The sequence below is a fragment of the Hipposideros armiger genome, unplaced genomic scaffold (assembly GCF_001890085.2).
Source record: "Hipposideros armiger isolate ML-2016 unplaced genomic scaffold, ASM189008v1 scaffold_371, whole genome shotgun sequence".
In the NCBI taxonomy this organism is placed as follows: Eukaryota; Metazoa; Chordata; class Mammalia; order Chiroptera; family Hipposideridae; genus Hipposideros; species Hipposideros armiger.
Window position 1 is genome coordinate 1,109,460 of NW_017731721.1, and position 17,175 is coordinate 1,126,634.

At 46.1% G+C, this 17,175-nt stretch overlaps 1 protein-coding gene and 2 pseudogenes across 1 annotated transcript in view; 1 reads left to right on the plus strand and 2 right to left on the minus strand.

Moving 5' to 3' along the window:
- The window catches only part of FAIM2 (Fas apoptotic inhibitory molecule 2), a 32,170-nt gene extending 31,574 nt beyond the window's left edge, over positions 1-596 (minus strand). The window contains exon 1 of the mRNA XM_019662284.1: positions 388-596. Coding sequence (XP_019517829.1) covers positions 388-402 — 15 coding nt within the window. The 5' untranslated portion in view covers positions 403-596. The remainder of the gene's footprint in view (positions 1-387) is intronic.
- A 6,183-nt stretch (positions 597-6,779) lies between these two features.
- LOC109393251 (small ubiquitin-related modifier 2 pseudogene) lies at positions 6,780-7,067 on the plus strand (annotated as a pseudogene).
- Positions 7,068-10,135: 3,068 nt separating this feature from the next.
- Positions 10,136-14,748, minus strand: LOC109393252 (peptidyl-prolyl cis-trans isomerase A pseudogene; annotated as a pseudogene).
- Positions 14,749-17,175: the final 2,427 nt, after the last annotated feature.

A 17,175-nucleotide genomic window follows, 5' to 3' on the forward strand; every position in this document is an offset into this window, starting at 1 on the left:
GAACTGCCCCTCAGAGCTCACTACACACACACACACACACACACACACACACACACACACACACACACACTCGCGCTTGCTTGCTTGCGGGGGTACCCAGGCTGATTCCTTAAGGGGTGCTGGGCGTTTGTGCAGGGTCCTGTGATATGAAAGCAAGGGGTGGGAGGGAGACAGGGGAGGAGAGGTGAGCCTGGTGGGCAGAAAGAGGCTCCCACCCATTCCTTGAAATGGGTCTTTTGGTCCTCTAACTTCAGGAAGGACCACACAGGATCTTCGCAAAAGATCCAGGGGAGGATGCTTATGGTGGTCCAGAGAGCTTGCTTAGGATGACAGGGAGCCGGGAAGCTGGAGGATGGAGGATGGTGCAGGCAGGGGAGATGCAGGTACCTTTCCCTGGGTCATGGTGCCGTCTCTCGGGGAAGGGGTCCCTGAGGCAGGGGCCGCCGCTTGAGTCACCGCAGCCTGCCTGCGTCTCTTCCTTCCTCCGCGTGGATTCTAGCAACATCCACCGCAGCCGGGCCAGGCGGACCGGAACGTACCATCCAGTCGCAGAGGGAGGATGGAACGGGGGCGGGCCAGGAGGCTGCAGCGGAGCCTCTGCGGATTCGCAAGCCGAGAGGAGGAGGCGTTGCACCGCCCCCTTTTCTTGCCGGCTCTTCCCTGGTACCCTTACCCCCCCGGACAAGGGAGCGCGCTCTGCGCAGCAGCACAAATGGATGGGTCCGCGCGGGCGGGAGGCGGCTCGGGGGCTCCGTGACATCCCAGTCAGCTGATGCTGCCTGCCCAGAACTGAAGCTGGGTGTCAGGCCTTTCTCCCCATTTCTGCTGCTGGCAGGCTCCAGCCGTGCCTCTCTCTGCCTCTTTCCCCCTCTCTCTTTGGACTCGGCCCTGATTTCGGCCTCCATCTCCACCTCATCCTCATCATCTCTATGTCATCATCCACGGTAGACTGGGAAAAGTCTCAGACTTTTCTTGTCTGAGACTTGTCTGCCTTCTAACAGGGCCCCTGGGCCCTAAATTCCTATGGGCACCTGGGCAAGCCAGGTGGGCCCCACTCCTTGCCTTGGTTCTCTCACCTGTGAAATAGGAGCAAGAGGTCCCTCACTACCTTCATGGAGAAGTGGTGTGGGAAGACACAACTTCTGATTTTTATAACCCTGCTGGGACATTTTACCAGGTCTTTCTGGGGACACCTCTAATTCTGTCTCAAAGCCTCTCCAACCCCCTGCACTGCTCCCTTTCTGCTTCCGCTCTTGGCCTCCATCACACCATCTCTATCTTTCCCCCCATTGCAGAGACTGCTGCATCCCTTTCCCCAGGCTTGTCCTTGGGACTCAGCCATCGCCAGGCCCTGTTCTCCACAGATGACGCAGTGTTACTGTGGGGCTTGCAATCTCAAGAGCTGGGCTCAAGTCCCAATTTAGTCACCCACTGGCCACGTGACTTTCACAAGGCTTTAACCTCTGGGCTGCAGCATCTCCTATGGAAAGGAGGATGACAGTGGAGCTCTGTCCATACTAGATTGACTGTAAGACACACAGGTTATAGCAGTGGGTGCCCATCGAAGACCATGAGGTGCTGCGAGAATGTGAGTTGTTATTAACTGAGAAACCTCCTACCAGAGTGTCCTGGGCTGCCACAGGGTCAGGACTTAGAGAGCTGCCTAAAAGAAGGATCTGAATCTCATAGGATGGGATGAGAAACCAAGACCTGGCACAGGTGGGAGTGGCCCCTTGTCTTCTGCTTCCCTGTCAACAACCAGCTAGCGCAACCTAATGCCCAGTGAGAAAGGATCCTGAGTGGGCAGGTAAATTATCGAAGACTTTGTTTCACCTCTGCTCACCCTTTGTGCCTCACTCCATAACCACCAACACCCCACACTAAGCCTGGGCCTCCCTGTCCACAGGCTTTTTCAGCCCCTATACACTGTACTTCCCTGTCCTCTCTCTCCTTCTTCCAACCCTGCCCTGGACTTCTTCCCACAAGCCTCCCCTCACACCCCCGACGCCCACCCCTATCCCTGGGCACTGCTGCTTGAGCTCTGCCTGGCCATTCCAGGTTCTAGCCTTCCCCTCCCTCTCTGCATCTGTGTTCTTGAGTGTTTTCCTTCTCCTGTTTGATGGCTCAAGTGCCATCTCCTCCAGGAAGCCTCCTTGGCCCCTAGTCCAGATTAGATGCTTCTCTTTAATAATTTCATGGCACCCTGACATAGCACCTGTCACGTAGCACTGTGGGATTTCTTTGTCTGTCTCTCCGTGAGAATCTAAGGGAGCCTGTGTGTAGCAGGTTTTGTGTCGGCAGTACTGAGTACCAGGCATGTGGAATGCACTCAATAAATCCTAGCTATTGTTATTACCCATATATGTGGTGTTACACAGAGCCTGATTTTATGAAGCCTCGGCATTTTCATGTGTTTGCGTATTTCATCTGCTCCTTCTCTCCCCATTCATTTTGCTCCAGCCACACAGGCCTCTTGGCTGTTCCTTGACTGAGCCAAGCATGCTCTTCGCTCAGGGCCTTTGCACTTACTATGTCCTCTGTCTAGAATATCTACATATTGCTGCATGGCTTACTCCCTCACTTACTTCATGCCTCTGCTCAGACATTATTGGTGGAGAGCAATGCCACCACCATACCCCCACCAGCTCATTGGGCAGTACCTTTTTCCTAATCCAGCTTAATTTTTTTCCATGGCAATTGTCACCTCTGACATATATATATTTTTTTGTTTAGTTCCCCCTCTTCCCCCCTACTAGGATATCAGCTACATGAGAGGAGGTGTTTTGGGGTTGGGGTTGTCATTGCTCTACACCCATGAGTTAAAATAGTGGCTGGCATGGATGTAGTAGGTGCTTGATAAATGTTGGGATGACTGAAGTACAACATTATACCAAGTCCATATAGTCCTCAGACATTAGACATGTCAGTGCTACAATGTTGCTCAGATGTTGGACTCGATTACTTTGACATCACTTATATGGCCCCATGACATGGTCTTTGGACATTACCCAGACATTGGAACGTTTGTCTAACACTCCTCTGGCAGTAAGGTGTGGTGGGACCTCAGAGTCGGCAGCCTTGGTTCTGATCCCAGCCTCTCTACTTGAAAGCTCTATGACTCTGGACAAGTTAGTTCTCTTCTCAGATCCTCGGTTTCCTCATTTGGAAAATGAGGGATAGCGATAGTACTGCCTTTGTAAGATTATAGAGTGGATTAAATGATAATATGTGTGAAGTGTTTCACATAGTGCCCAGTGTTAGCTATTATTAGCCACAAGGGTTCCACAAACGTTGTTTAATGAAATAATTAATTTCCACCCTCATAAGCAGCTTAGTTCCACTGTTATTTATTCATCACATGTGTCACACCTAGCTCTGTGTGACACACTGTGGTAGACGGCGTTGGTGGTTCAGAGGGGAATCGGATGTGCAGCCTTTCCTCAAGGAGGAGGGGTCCATTCAGAGCTTACCCCACGCAGAGCGGGTGAGGCAGGACAGCCAGAGGAAGGGGTACCTGAGGGGAACATTGAGGGGTTCCCCAGGAGAGGTTGTTGGTGTCACACCCTTGAATTCCTAGCGGGGGTGGGGGGGATGGGCTTTCTTCTGCTTGCATGCCGTGCGGTAGTGGGGGAAATTTCAAGGTTTTTTGAGCAGGGAATAATATGTTCAAAGTCACGCTTCAGAAAGACTAAACTGCTGTAGTACTTTTTGTCATTAAAGTGTTTTCTTAAACATGAAGGGAAGACAGACCAGCCTGGGAGCGATGTGTGGGAGGGATTGAATGAGGGCATGATTGAAGGAGCAGGGATGAGGGTGGGGATTTTGTGATAGTTCTTGTGATAGTGGCTCACAGCCCAGACTTTTGGGCAGGCTGCCTGGGCTCAAATCCCGGCCCTGGGTGAGAGGCTTCCCTTCCCTGTGCCTCAGTTTCCTCATCTGTAAAATGAAGGTTGTGAGTTCATATTAATAAAGCACTTAGAACGGAGCCAGGCATAGGACAAGTCGTCCTATATGTGTTTGATAGTTTAAAAATAAGACAGATCATCCGGGGGAAGAAAAGATGAATAGAGGCAGACAGCTTGGGGCAGAATTGACAGGACATGGGAAGAGGCTGGAGGCGAGACAAAGAGAGACGGGAAGTCAGGAGGGATGGAGGTTTGGAGGCTGAGACCCCAGGAGTATGGTGCCATTATTAAAAGGAAGGAAGGAGCTGCCGTGTTTGGGTGAGGTCAGGTTGAGCTTGCAGTGCCTGTGGAAAATCCACGTGGAGCTGTCCTGTGGACAATCAGCTAGAGGCTCCTGGTGTCCAGGAGAGAGGTCCTGGCAGGGCCTTACACATCTCTGGGGCACCGTGCACTGTGTTTCAAAGGAATGCCTCTTCCCTTCCCACTCTGCAGCCCAACCCTGGCCTCCTGGAGTTGAGCAGTGTGGCTACCGGACACTGGGCTGGATGTGTGGGTTTGGGACTCCTTGGTCATTAGTAATGTGGACAGTGGCTGAACCTTGAGTAAGTGAGGACATCCCCTGGAGAGTGAGGCCAAGAAGAGAAGAGCAAGGACAGCAAGCCCCAGGCACCCCCTGGGGAAGGGGGAGAACGAAGGAAGTGCTTTCCTTCCTCCAGGTTTTTCCTTCAACATCTCCACTGAACTGTGGTGAGAAAAGACATTCAAAGACCAGCGTCAATGTTTTCAGGGCTGCACCTCAGGGTGGAGGAGACTGTGGGCCCCAGCCATTTCCTCTCTCTCCCTTTCAGGCCTACACTGTGGCAGCCCTTCCCTCTCCATGTTCTGCTCTGGTTGCCAGCCAGCTCTGTTTGGGGCAAGTCCTGGGGAGGGGAGAGGGGGCTGAAGGTGTGGACAGGGGCGATGCTTCTTATTTTACAGCCATAAAAGCAAAAAGCCAAACACAGACGGTGAGTGACTTACCCAAAGTTATGTGATATGTTAGGGGCCAAGCCAAGGTGAGAAGAATGGATGTGACCCCAATTCAAGGGGCCATCAACCCAAAAGTGTGTCAGTGACAACACTTAGAGTGGGCGTGAGGGAAGAGTTGGGAGGTTCTCATTCTTCCTAGGGGAGCAGAATCAGAGCCATCCAGACACCTCTCCCCAGACCCTCACCCATACCCACCCGGCCCACCACAGCCCTGCACACCCAGCCTGCACCAGCCCCGGCCCCCCAAGGGTGAAGACAGAACCTGTGCATTTGAGGCCAGTGTTGGGGGAGGAAGGCAGAGGCAAGTGCTGGAGCCCGGGTTGCTCTCAGTACGCAGGTTTCTGCAAGGGGTGGTGGCCCAGGTGAGTTCAGGCATCCCAACACACCATCCTATGTGTACCTGGGCCTCAGCCATGGCTGACCCACACTAATTTCAAAGCCTGTCATTTCCCTGCACATCCCTGGTCTCTACTCCTCTCACTGCTATACATACAGGCCCTTCCAACCTCCCCCTTCCCACCAGCAGCCCTAGAGCAAAGAACCCAACATCCTGTGCCTCCTAGCCATAGCCTGGTTGTGCAAACCCTCTATGCTGAGGTTTCCATTCCTGCCTCCCCACTGCCTCACTCCATGACGCACTGCCTGCCCAGATCCAGTCTCTGAAGCACAGGAACACAGAGCCTCTGGTAAGCATCAGCACCCTGAATATCACCCTTCTTCCCAGCTTCAGGATTGCTTAAGGCATGAGACCACATTCCCGTCCCTCTCCTTCTCACCCTCCCCTCTCCCCACCACTCCTGGGCTCTTGCTGGGAGCTGGAGCAGGGGAAGCAAAGTGCAGGAATGCCGATTTCCAAGCTCCTCACACCCAGTCCCACCTGCGCTGCGGCCCTCCATGGTGTCCAGGCCCTTGAGAAGTCATTCCCTTCCCCTAGGTCGTGGGGTTGGTGCCTGCCCTCCCTAGTCCTGGGATGGTCATGGGTTCTGCTCCTTAAAGGGAGGACTACGTATCTTGATCCTTCTAGTCCCCAATCCATCTCTCCCACCTAATAAAGGCTTGGAAATCAGGTCCTTCTAGGTGCGAAGAGATGACCTTGTCACTTACTAGATGAATAACCTTAGACAAGTTGTTAAACCTTTCCAAGCACAGTTTCCTCATCTATAAGATGGATATTCGTTAATTCACTCATTCAACCAATATTTAATGAGGGACTACTACATCTCAAGCATTGATGTATTATATATATATAGCAGTGAACACAAAAGATGTAAATCCTTGCCCTGTGGAGTTCACTTTTTAGTGGGGAATATTAGTGCCCCTCGCAGAGGGTGATTGTGAGGCCTGGAACTCACCTATGGACAAGGCTTAGCACAGTGCCTGACATGGTGGGCCTGGCAAATGGGAGCTGTCGCTGTGAACACCCATTCAGAACCATTTATCAGGAACCTGCTATGTGCCAGCACTATGCTATGTGCTCAGGAGACAGATGCAGAACTCTCCACCCACACCCTCAAGGAACCCACAGTCTAATGCACCTACTGTGTGTTGAATGGGCACCATCTTCATCATTGTTCAGAAGCTTATACCCAGCACCAACTTGTATTGCATACTACAAAGAATCATAAAATTCTAGGGAGCAAAGACAGTTCTTTGTCCCCGGGTACCCTTCAGACAAAGCCATACATGACTGATGGTTATCAACACTGTGCTTTTGGGAGTTTCAGAAAAAAGGAGTGGTCTCTCCCTCCTCCACCACTGCCATCTCCTGGTGCTGCCTGTGTGCTCATTGGGTGCCGACCTGGTACCTCTTTTGGGAAGCAGCAGCTGAGGAGATTGGCACTTGCCATGGCAGATGAAAAGCCCAAGGAAGGAGTCAAGACCGAGAACAATGACCATAGTAATTTGAAGGTGGCAGGGCAGGATGGTTCTGTGATGCAGTTTAAGATTAAGAGGCACACAACGCTTAGGAAACTAATGAAAGCCTATTGTGAAGGAAAGCGGTTGTCAATGAGGCAGATCGGATTCCGATTTGACAGGCAGCCAGTCAATGAGACACACACACCTGCACAGTTGGAAATGGAGGCTGGAGATACAATTGATGTGTTCCAGCAGCAGACAGGAGGCATCTACTAAAAAGGAAACCTGCTGCTTTACCCCAGGATTCTGCTTCTCCAAACCAAGAAGACATTCTCAGCTAGAAAACTGCAATTTGGTTCCATCCTGACCACCACAGTATAGCTTTCTCTATCCTTTCATTTCCCCTTCCCTCTTCCTTTATTGTACATAAACTAACTGATGTATGGGCACAAGCATTTGCATTTTTTTAAAATAAATGGCCAGTTAGGTATGTGTTGATCAACATCAAATGGAGATTGGATGGGGGGATGGGGGGAAATACTGTTTCTGTGTGAATATTCCCTTTCTCCATTAGCAGAATGCTCATTCAGCTCTTATCTTTATATTCCAGTAAGTTATTTTGCTCTCACTGTCTAACAAAAAAAGAACAACATAAAAATCCTTGCATACCTTATTCAATTGGAGAATTTTAATGTTTTTCATTTATCATTGTAAAACCAAGGACTATTTTATAACTTTTTTTGTACTTTGCTATTACATGTAGGACAATCTGTCTTTACGTAGGGATAAATTACTCTAAAATAAATGAGTTCTAGATAGTTTTCCCTTCAAGTCAAGCGTCTTGTTGTTTAAATAAGCTTCTTGTTTAAAATGAAAAAAAAAAAGAAGGGGGTGGTTGATTGGGAGAGGGGGGTGGTCACTTTGTGAGGGGTGAAAAGTATAACTATTGCATTGTTTTGTACACCTAGAACTAATAATACTAATACTAATAATACTAATACTAATACTACTAATAATAAAATTTTTAAAAAGAAAAGAAAAGAAAAAGGAGTGGTCATATTTGATTGGGAGATCAGAAAGGATTGGGGGAGGTGTCTTTTGAACTGCATCTGGAAGAAAAGAGTAGGATTCAACAGATAGAGAGTGTGGCACAGATAGAAAGGGATGCCCTTCAGGGGACCAGAATGATATACAAATAACAGCATGGAGAAAAGAAAACGTGAGACACCAATTTTGTGCTTAATCCCAAAATGGCCTAGCTCAGGGCAAGGTTGGAGGCTGATCCAGGCAAGGCAGCTGTATTCACAGGCCCAGGAGGTGGGGTTTGAAGGACCCCTTTCTCAGTCCTCTACCCTTGGCCAAGACTACACCAAGCTCAAGATATCACGGTTAGAAACTTATTTCCTTGGGTAAGCCTTCAGGAGGTCCTTGGCAGGGGGCAAACCATCCCCAGAGGAATAACATGGAAGGATTGTTCTTGGCCAAGGAGGGAGTGAATGGTGGGGAACAAGACCTGGGAACAGTGGAAAGTGGGGTGATGTGACTGGGGCAAGAATAACAATAACTAACATTTATTGAGCACTTATATGCTAGGCACAGAGCTAAGTGAGCTGCATGGGTTGTTTCATTCAGTCCTGACAGAGGTAGGCCCTCTTATCATCTCCATTTTACCGATGAGGAAACAGACTAAGTGACTTGCCCAACGTGTTCCACAGCTGGCAGCCCAGCCAGACCCCAGAGCCCAGCTTTCAACCACCACACAGTGCTGCTTCGATACTCAGTTTCCTAACTGAGGTTAATGGCAGCTCCTTCACTGAGCTGTGAGGCTTGGGTGATGAAAGTTAAACTCCCTGAGTGGTATGACATGTAGTAGGTACTTCACACATGCTGCGTCCGTTTCCTTTCTTCCGAGTGGAAAGCTCCGTTTCGTGAGCCAGAAGCCTCGTAAATATTTCAGTGGTATCTGTTTGGCTGAGGCTGTGAAGCCTGTTTTCTGTAGCACTTGGTGACAGTGAGGTCTGGGGGCCTGTCGCAAGTGTCTGATCAGCATCATTTTTTTTAAAAAGATCTTTTCCTGGAACAGTTGACAGTCACAGGCATGAGACAGATCTGCAGACTTTTTCTGGATGGAGACCACAGCATGAGCCAGCCCAGGGTCCCATTTCTCAAACAAGGCTATGGCCACAGCCCAGCAGCCATCCATGGGCTCCTCCACCCCACACGCTCACCCCCAACCTGCAGACTGTACCAAGGGCTCTGTCACACTAAGGGTCCCAGAAGGGCTGCAGGGAGCCCAGAAAACAAAACAAGGGGAACAAGCTGTACTTGTACAGCAGAGGCTGAAGCTAGAATTGAGGGCAAGTTTACCTGAGCTGATGCCTCTGGGGAACTCTGAATTCTATTTTTTGTAATGTTTTATTATGGTAAGGACATTTAACATGATATCCACCCTCTTAAATTTAAATGCACAATACAGTATTGTGCACTATAGATGCAACATTGTATAGCAGGTCTTTAGAACTTATTCATCTTGCATAACTGAAACTTTATAGCCACTAAATAGCAATTCTCCATTTCCCCCTCCCCCGAGCTCTGGCAGCCATCATTTGACTCTGCTTCTCTGAGTTTGACTGTTTCAGATACCTCATAAAAGTAGAATCATACAGCATTTCTCCTTTTGTATTGGCTTATTTCTCGTAACATAATGTCCTCAAGGTTCAACCATGTTGTCATATATGGCAGGATTTCCTTCTTTTTTAAAGCTGAATAATGTTTCATTTTATATATTTTTTCTTTTTCCGTTTTCTTTATCCATTCATCTGTCAATGAACATTTAGATTGTTTCCATATCTCGGCTATTATGAACAGTGCTGCAATGAACATGGAAGTCTAAATATCTCTTTGAGATACTGATTTCAGTTCTTTTGGATAAATACCCAGAAATGGAATTGCTGAACCATATGATAGTTCTACTTTTCAGTTTTTGAGGAACTGCCATATTGTTTTCCATAGTGGCTATACCATTTTACTTTCCCACCAGCAGTGTAGGAGGGTTCCCTTTTCTCCACATCTATACCAACACTTGTTACTGTTTTGTTTTTCTAATAATAGCCACCCTAGTAGGTATAATGTGGTATATCATTACGGTTTTGATTTACATTTCTCTGGTGATTGATGACATTGAGCCTGTTTTCACATACCTGTTAGCCATTTGTCTTCTTTGGAGAAATGTCTATTAAAGTCCTGTGCCGTTTTTATTATTATTTATTTATTTATTTATTTATTTATTTATTTTGTTGTTGTTCTTTAGCTTTTATTTCGTAATCATAAACTTAACTCTGCAACCCAGCTAGACTTGGAGGGGGCAAGGAAAATATGGAACCCAATGAACTGCAGCGAGAGCACAAAGATAATGGGGTGTTCCGAGCAGATGGGGCAGGGGTGCTCTCCTGACTACAGAAGGAATGGTCTGGTTAAGATAAAACCAGTCAAATGCATCAGAGTTGTCCACAGTCAGCCATGGTGATCTTGCTCGTCTTGCCATTCCTGGACCCAAAGTGCTCCATGGCTTCCACAATATTCATGCCGTCTTTCACCTTGCCGAAGACCACGTGCTTGCCATCCAACCACTCGGTCTTGGCCGTGCAGATGAAAAACTAAGAACCGTTTGTGTTGGGTCCAGCATTTGCCATGGACAGGATGCCAGGACCTGTATGCTTCAGGATGAAATTCTCATCATCAAACTTCTCCCCATAGATGGACTTGCCACCTGTGCCGTTATGACATGTAAAGTCACCACCCTGGCACATAAATCCTGGAATAATTCTATGAAAGCAGGAACCCTTATAACCAAACCCTTTCTCCCCAGTGCTCAGGGCATGAAAGTTTTCTGCTGTCTTTGGAAATTTGTCTACAAACAGCTCGCAGGAGACGTGGCCCAAGGGTTTGCCGTCCACGGCGATGTCCAAGAACACGGTGGGGTTGACCATGACTGAGCATCGGGGATGTTGAGGGGGAGGGGCGGGCAGTGGCAGTGTCTGGAAAGCCCTTTGCCTATTTTTATTTATTTATTAAAAAAAATTTTTTTTAAAGATTTTATTGGGGAATTGGGGGAGGGGAACAGCGCTGGGGAATGGGGGAGGGGAACAGACAAGTTACTGTCCTTTTTGTTCTTCAGTCTAGTTGTGGAGGACATTGCTTCACTGGCCCATGTTGGTATTATCATTGCGCTCTTCCCTGGTGAGGCAATCGGTTGCAGGCCTCTGGATGGCTGCTCTTGGTGGCTCTTGGCAGCTCACACCAGCTGCCAGCCACTCACGCTGGCTGCCAGCCACACATGGTAGCTTATGGCAGCCCACTGCAGCAGGGGCTGCAGCCTATGCCTACGCCAATGCCGGCAACTCACGGCAGCCTAGCTCTAAGTAGAGCTGTTGTTCACCATCTTAGCTGTTGAGGGCAGTGTCACTGGCCCCCATGTGGGATCCAAATTGGGTCCCTGCTGGTCAGAGCTGGAGTCCCAAGCCAGTTCTTAACCAACGCACCACTCGGCTGGCCCCCTTTGTCCACTTTTAGATCAGGTTATTTCAAGGGTTTTTTGTTGTCCTGTAGTCACTGAGTTGTAGAAGTGCCTTATATATTTTCGATATTAACTCCTTGTCAGATATATGGTTTGCAAATATTTTCTCCTATTTCATAGGTTGCCTGTTTACCCTGTTAATTGTTTCCTTTGCTATGCAGAAGCTTTTTAGTTTGATATAGTCCCACTTATCTATTTTTAATTTTGTTGCCTGTACTTTTAGTGTCATATCCAAGAAATCATTGCTAAGACCAACATCAAGAAGCTTCCCCGCCATTTTTTCTTCTAGGAGTATTATATAATTTCAGGTCTTATATTTAAGTCTTTAATCCATTTTGAGTCAATTTCTGTGTGTATGGTGCAAGATAATGGTCCAATTTCATTCTTTTGAATGTAGATATCCAGTTTTCCTAGTACCATATGTTGAAGAGACTATCTTTTCACCATTGTGTATTCATCATAATGCTTTTGAAGACCAGTTCACCATATATATGTGGGTTTATTTCTAGGCTCTCTATTGTGTTCCCATTGGTCCTTATGTCTGTCTCTATACAAGCGCCATACTGTTTTAATTACTATAGGTTTGTAATATATTTTGAAATCAGGAAGTATGATGCTCCAGCTTTATTCTTCTTTCTCAAGATTGTTTTGGCTATTTGGGGTCCTTTGTGATTCTATATGAATTTTAGGATTTTTTTTTTAATCTGTAAAAAGTGACTTTGGGATTTTTATAAGGATTGTCTTGAATCCGTAGATCATTTGGGATAGTATGGACATTTTATTGTAAAATGTTAAGCCTTTCAGCCCATCAACATGAGATGTCTTTTCAGTTATTTGTTTCTTCCTTAATTTATTTTATCAATGTTATATAGTTTTTAGGATACAAGTCTTTTGCTTCCACAGTTAAGTTTATTCCTAAATTGTTTTTTTTATATTATTGTAATGAGACTGTTTTCTTAATTTCATTTTCAGATAGTTAGTATATAGGAAAGCAACTGATTTTTATATGTTAATTTTATATCCTGTAATGTTACTGAATTCATTTTTTAGTTCTAACAGGTTGTTGTTTTTTTTCTTTTTTTGAGTCTGGGATTTTCTGCATATAAGAAGATTATATCAGGCTGGCTGAGTGGCATGTTGGTTAAGAGTTGCCCTGAGACGCCAGCTCTGAGCAGCAGGGCCCCGGTTCAGATCCCACATGAGGGCCAGTGACGTTGAGCCCTCTACACCTAAGATGGTGAACAACAGCTCAACCTAGAGCTGGACTGCCGTAAGTTGCCGGTGACGGCGTAGGCTGCAGCCCCTGCTGCGGTGGGCTGTGTAAGCTACTGTGAGTGGCTGGCAGCCAGCGTGAGCTGCCAAGAGCTGCTGTGAGTGGCCGTCCAGGGGCCGGCGACCAATCTGCCTCACCCGGGAAGAGAGCAATGATAATACCAACATGGGCCTGTGAAGCAACATCCTTCACAACTAGACTGAAGAACAAAAGGACAGCAACTTGTCTGTTCCCCCTTCCCGATTCCCTAATGCTGTTCCCCTTCCCCGATTCCCCAATAAAATATTAAAAGGAAAAAAAAGATTACATCATCTGTAAGCAGATTATTTTACTTCTTTCTTTCCAATTTGGATGCCTTTATTTCTTTGTTTTCCCTAATTTCTCTGGCTAGAATTTCCAGAACTATGTTGAATAGAAGTGGCAAGAGTGGGCGTTTTTGCTTTGTTCCAGATCTTAGAGGAATGGCTTTCAGTTTTTCACCATTAAGTATGATATTAGTAGTAGGCTTTTCATATATGCCCTTTATTATGTTGAGATAATATTCTTCTATTCCTACTTTTCTAAGAGTTTTTATCACAAAAGGATGTTGAACTTTGTCAAATGCTCTTTATGTACCTATTGAGAGGGTCATGTGATTTTTGTCCCATGTTCTGTTACTGTAGTGTATCACATTAATTGATTTTTGTATGTTTATCCATCCTTGCATCCCAGGGATAGACCTCACTTGGTCATGGTGTGTAATCCTTTTAATGCACTGTTGAAATTGATTTGCTAGAATTTTGTTGAGGATTTTTGCATCTATGTTCATCAGGGGTATTGACCCATACTTTTCTTTTCTTATAGTGTCTTTGTCTAACTTTGGTATCAGGGTAATACCAACCTTGTAAAATGAATTTGGAAGTGTTCCCTTCTCTTCAATTTTTGGGAACAGTTTGAAAAGGATTGACATTAATTTTTCTTTAAGTGTTTGGTAAAATTCATTAATGAAGCCACCTGGTTCTGGGCTTTTCTTTGTCCAAAGGTTTTTGATTACTGATTCAATCCCCTTATTAGTTATAGTATGTCTGTTCAGATGTTCTATCTTCATGATTCAGATTTTCAATAATTGGTGGGTTGTATGTTTCTAAGAATTTATCTATTTCTTCTAGGCCATCTAATTTATTAACACCAGGGAGCTTTGAATTTTGACATGCCTACAACCTAGCCAGGTAGGACTCAGGCGGATGAAGCATATAAGCTATCCAGAGGCAAGGAGAAGGAGGAGATGGGAGGAGTATTACAGGACTGGATAGTATGACCTCTCAAGATGTGTCTTCTGGCTTGAGGACTTTGTGATTTTAGATATTGAGGGTTGGAAGTCAGGGAGTGGGTCACCAAGAAGAAGGAACTGCAGGACTCTGACAAACCTTAAGTCATTCAGCCCAGTTGGAGTATTTGGGTTCTAATTGGTCTCAGTCATCCATTCCACAATGTATAGAGAGCCCCTACTAGGTGGCAGGCACTGTGGCAGGCCCTAGGGTGATGCCAAGATGCAGACCCCACCCTCACGATGTTGGAGTGGAGGGAACAGAGGCCCTCAGTTAAACTCAGTACAGGCCAGGCTGTAGTTAGAAGCATAGCAGAGGAAAGTGATGCAGAGGGAGGTCTGGAAAGCCCTCAGGGGAGCTGGCATTTTTAACTGATTTTTGAAGACTAGGCAGGATTTTTAAAAATATACATTAATACAGATTGCTTTTTCCAATAATATAAATAATTAATACAGGTTCATAATTAAAAAAAAATTTTTTTAAGTATAGAAAAACAGAAATAAGAAAATAGTGACCTAGTTCTAAAACACAGAGAAAACCATGGTTAAAAATGTAGGTGTACTTTCTTCTGGCCTTTCTTTTATGTTTATACTGCTTTCATTTTTCACTTAATTTTGTAGTTTAAGTATTTTGAAAGTAAAATTTTGGCGGATGTGATTGGAGGGAGGAGTGGAAAGGCATGTAGCAAGGAGGAAATGGCAGAGTGAGGGCATGGTGTCTCTGGGCTCTTTATATGCCCACATTGGGGTCCTCGGAGCCCACAGGTAGCTGGACCCTTGAACTCCCTGGGTCCCCAGCCCCTCTGCTCTCTAATTGGTTAATGGGCCATACCCTTGGCCCAGCCTCAGCCCGTTTTCCCTGCCTGCCACTCAGGGCTGGGTTCTGGGCAGGGACATAAGTTGCAGCCACCCTTCTTCCTGGTAAAGTTTCTCAAGGAGATAGAGCCTGTTTCCTGGGTAATGGAGTTGAGTTTCCAGCTCCAACACTAAGTAAAGCAGGCCAAATCCCAAGATTGGTCATTTAGATCAATCAGTATGGCAGCCACAAGTAGCTGCTGAGTACTTCCTATGTGGGTAGTCCAAATTGAGATGCACTATAAATGTTAAATACACACTGGATTTTCAAGCCAGTATAAAAAGTGAATGTAAAATTTCTTATTCATAATTTTTATATTGATTGTATGTTGAAGTGATAATATTTTGGGTATACTTGGAGTTTTACTCCTTAAATCCTTTAGGTTATAATCTCCAGAGAGCACAAAGACCAAACTCATATATCCTGGAGGTAGTAGGTAGAAGACAACTGGGAATAGGCAGTGAAAACACCCTGAGGTCGTTGTATATAACTTCCTGCTTCTTTGCCCCTTCAAAGGAACAGATTCTTCCTGCTCCTGCAGTCAGCCTGCTGGCTCTGGCCTGGTCCTTCCTCGTATGCGCGCGCGCGCGCGCACACACACACACACACACACACACACACACACATCACATAGTACGTCATTTAAATTGTTTTAATACCCACATGAAAAAAAGCAAGGGAGCAAGTAGTAGTAATTTTAATATATTTTATGTAACCCAATGTACCCCAAATATACCTGGGCAGGCCTCCCCACACTCAGGCCATGATGGTAAAGGCTGCTAATGCAGCTTCAGAAGGGAGCAAACGTTCAGCTACTCCTGCCTGACACAGCCCTGACCCTACTTCAATCCAGGGCCCCACCCTGACTCAAGTCATGGGTCAGCAACTCTCAAGAGCACCCTTCTCACACACCTCAACTCTCGAGGTGGGGTCCCACTGGCAAGTTCCCACAGTCCCCACCCTCGGCAAGCCTCTTTGCCTAACAGCAGGCAAGGCAGGGATACAGCAGGGGGGTCAGGGAGGATCTGTGAATACAGGAAGGATCCCAGAGGGGCTCAGATGGACAGGTGGCTAGTGCTGCATGTTGAGAAGCAGCTTATTGTAGAACTTAAGCACCAGGAGGGCTCTGAGGCTGGGCCTTGGGCAAGTTACTAACCTCTTTAGACCTTGGTTTCTTCCCCTCTAAAATGGGCACACTACAGTTTCCCTGCTCATAGGGTGGTTTAGAGATTCAATGACAAAACAAATGAAGGACTTTGAACTGTGCCCAGCACGTGGTAAACGCTCAACGTTAGAAATAGTCTAGCTCCCTCACTTACAGCTGGGGAAATGAGTTATAAAGACAAAATGGTTTTATACCACTCATTTTCTCCTTTTAGTTTTTATTATGGAAAATTTCAAACATACAAAAGTGGAGAGAACAATATAATGAACTCCCCACGTCCTCATTACCCCACTTCAATGACTATCAATTTAAGGCAAACTTAGGAGTGTCATCTATAACCCTGCCATACCCCTGGGTTCTTTTGTAACAAATCTCAGCTATTATATCATTTCATCTGTAAATATTTTAGTACGCATCTATAAGAGAAAAGGACTTAAAAATAGCCACACTACCATCAGTGTGCCTAAAAAATTAACATTAGTATGTTAATACCATCAAACATCCAATCCTTGTTCCAATTCCCCAATTGTCCCATTGCTAAAATACTTGTTTAAATCAGGATTCAATTAAAGTTTGTGTATTGCAAATGATTGCTGTCTGTCTCTCAAATTCTTTTAAACTACAGGCACCCCTTTTTCTCTCCTTCCTCCGTATAATTTATCTGTTGATAAAACAGGTCACTTGTCCTGTAAAGTTTCCCACAGTCTGGAGTTTGGTTGTGTCCCTATGTCTAAAAGTTTGATGTGATTCGGCTTCCACATTTGGGAAGATTCCTCCCGGAGGCCGGTGTGTTCTTCCATCAGGAGATACACAATGTAAACAGCTATGGATGATCAATGTCTGGGCCCGTCATTTCATCAGGGTTTGGAAAATAGCGACATTCTACAATATCATCCCTTCTGCACTTACAACCTGACAAGCTTTTGCTAAGAGAAACTTCCCTCTCTCAACTGTTTGATTAACCTGAGTTAACTTTTATAAACTATTCAGGAAAAGCAGATCAGTGCTTGATTCTTCCCCCTTTCTTTACAGTTTTGAAAACAACGAGTTACTTCCTTAGCATCTCCAGAAGTAATCAATGATGTTTTTTTAAAAATCATGAACAGGGCCGGACAAGTGGCGCGATGGTTAAGAGCTGGCTTGGGACGCCAGAGGGCCCCGGTTCGGATCCCACATATGAGGGCCAGTGACACTGCCCTCCACAGCTA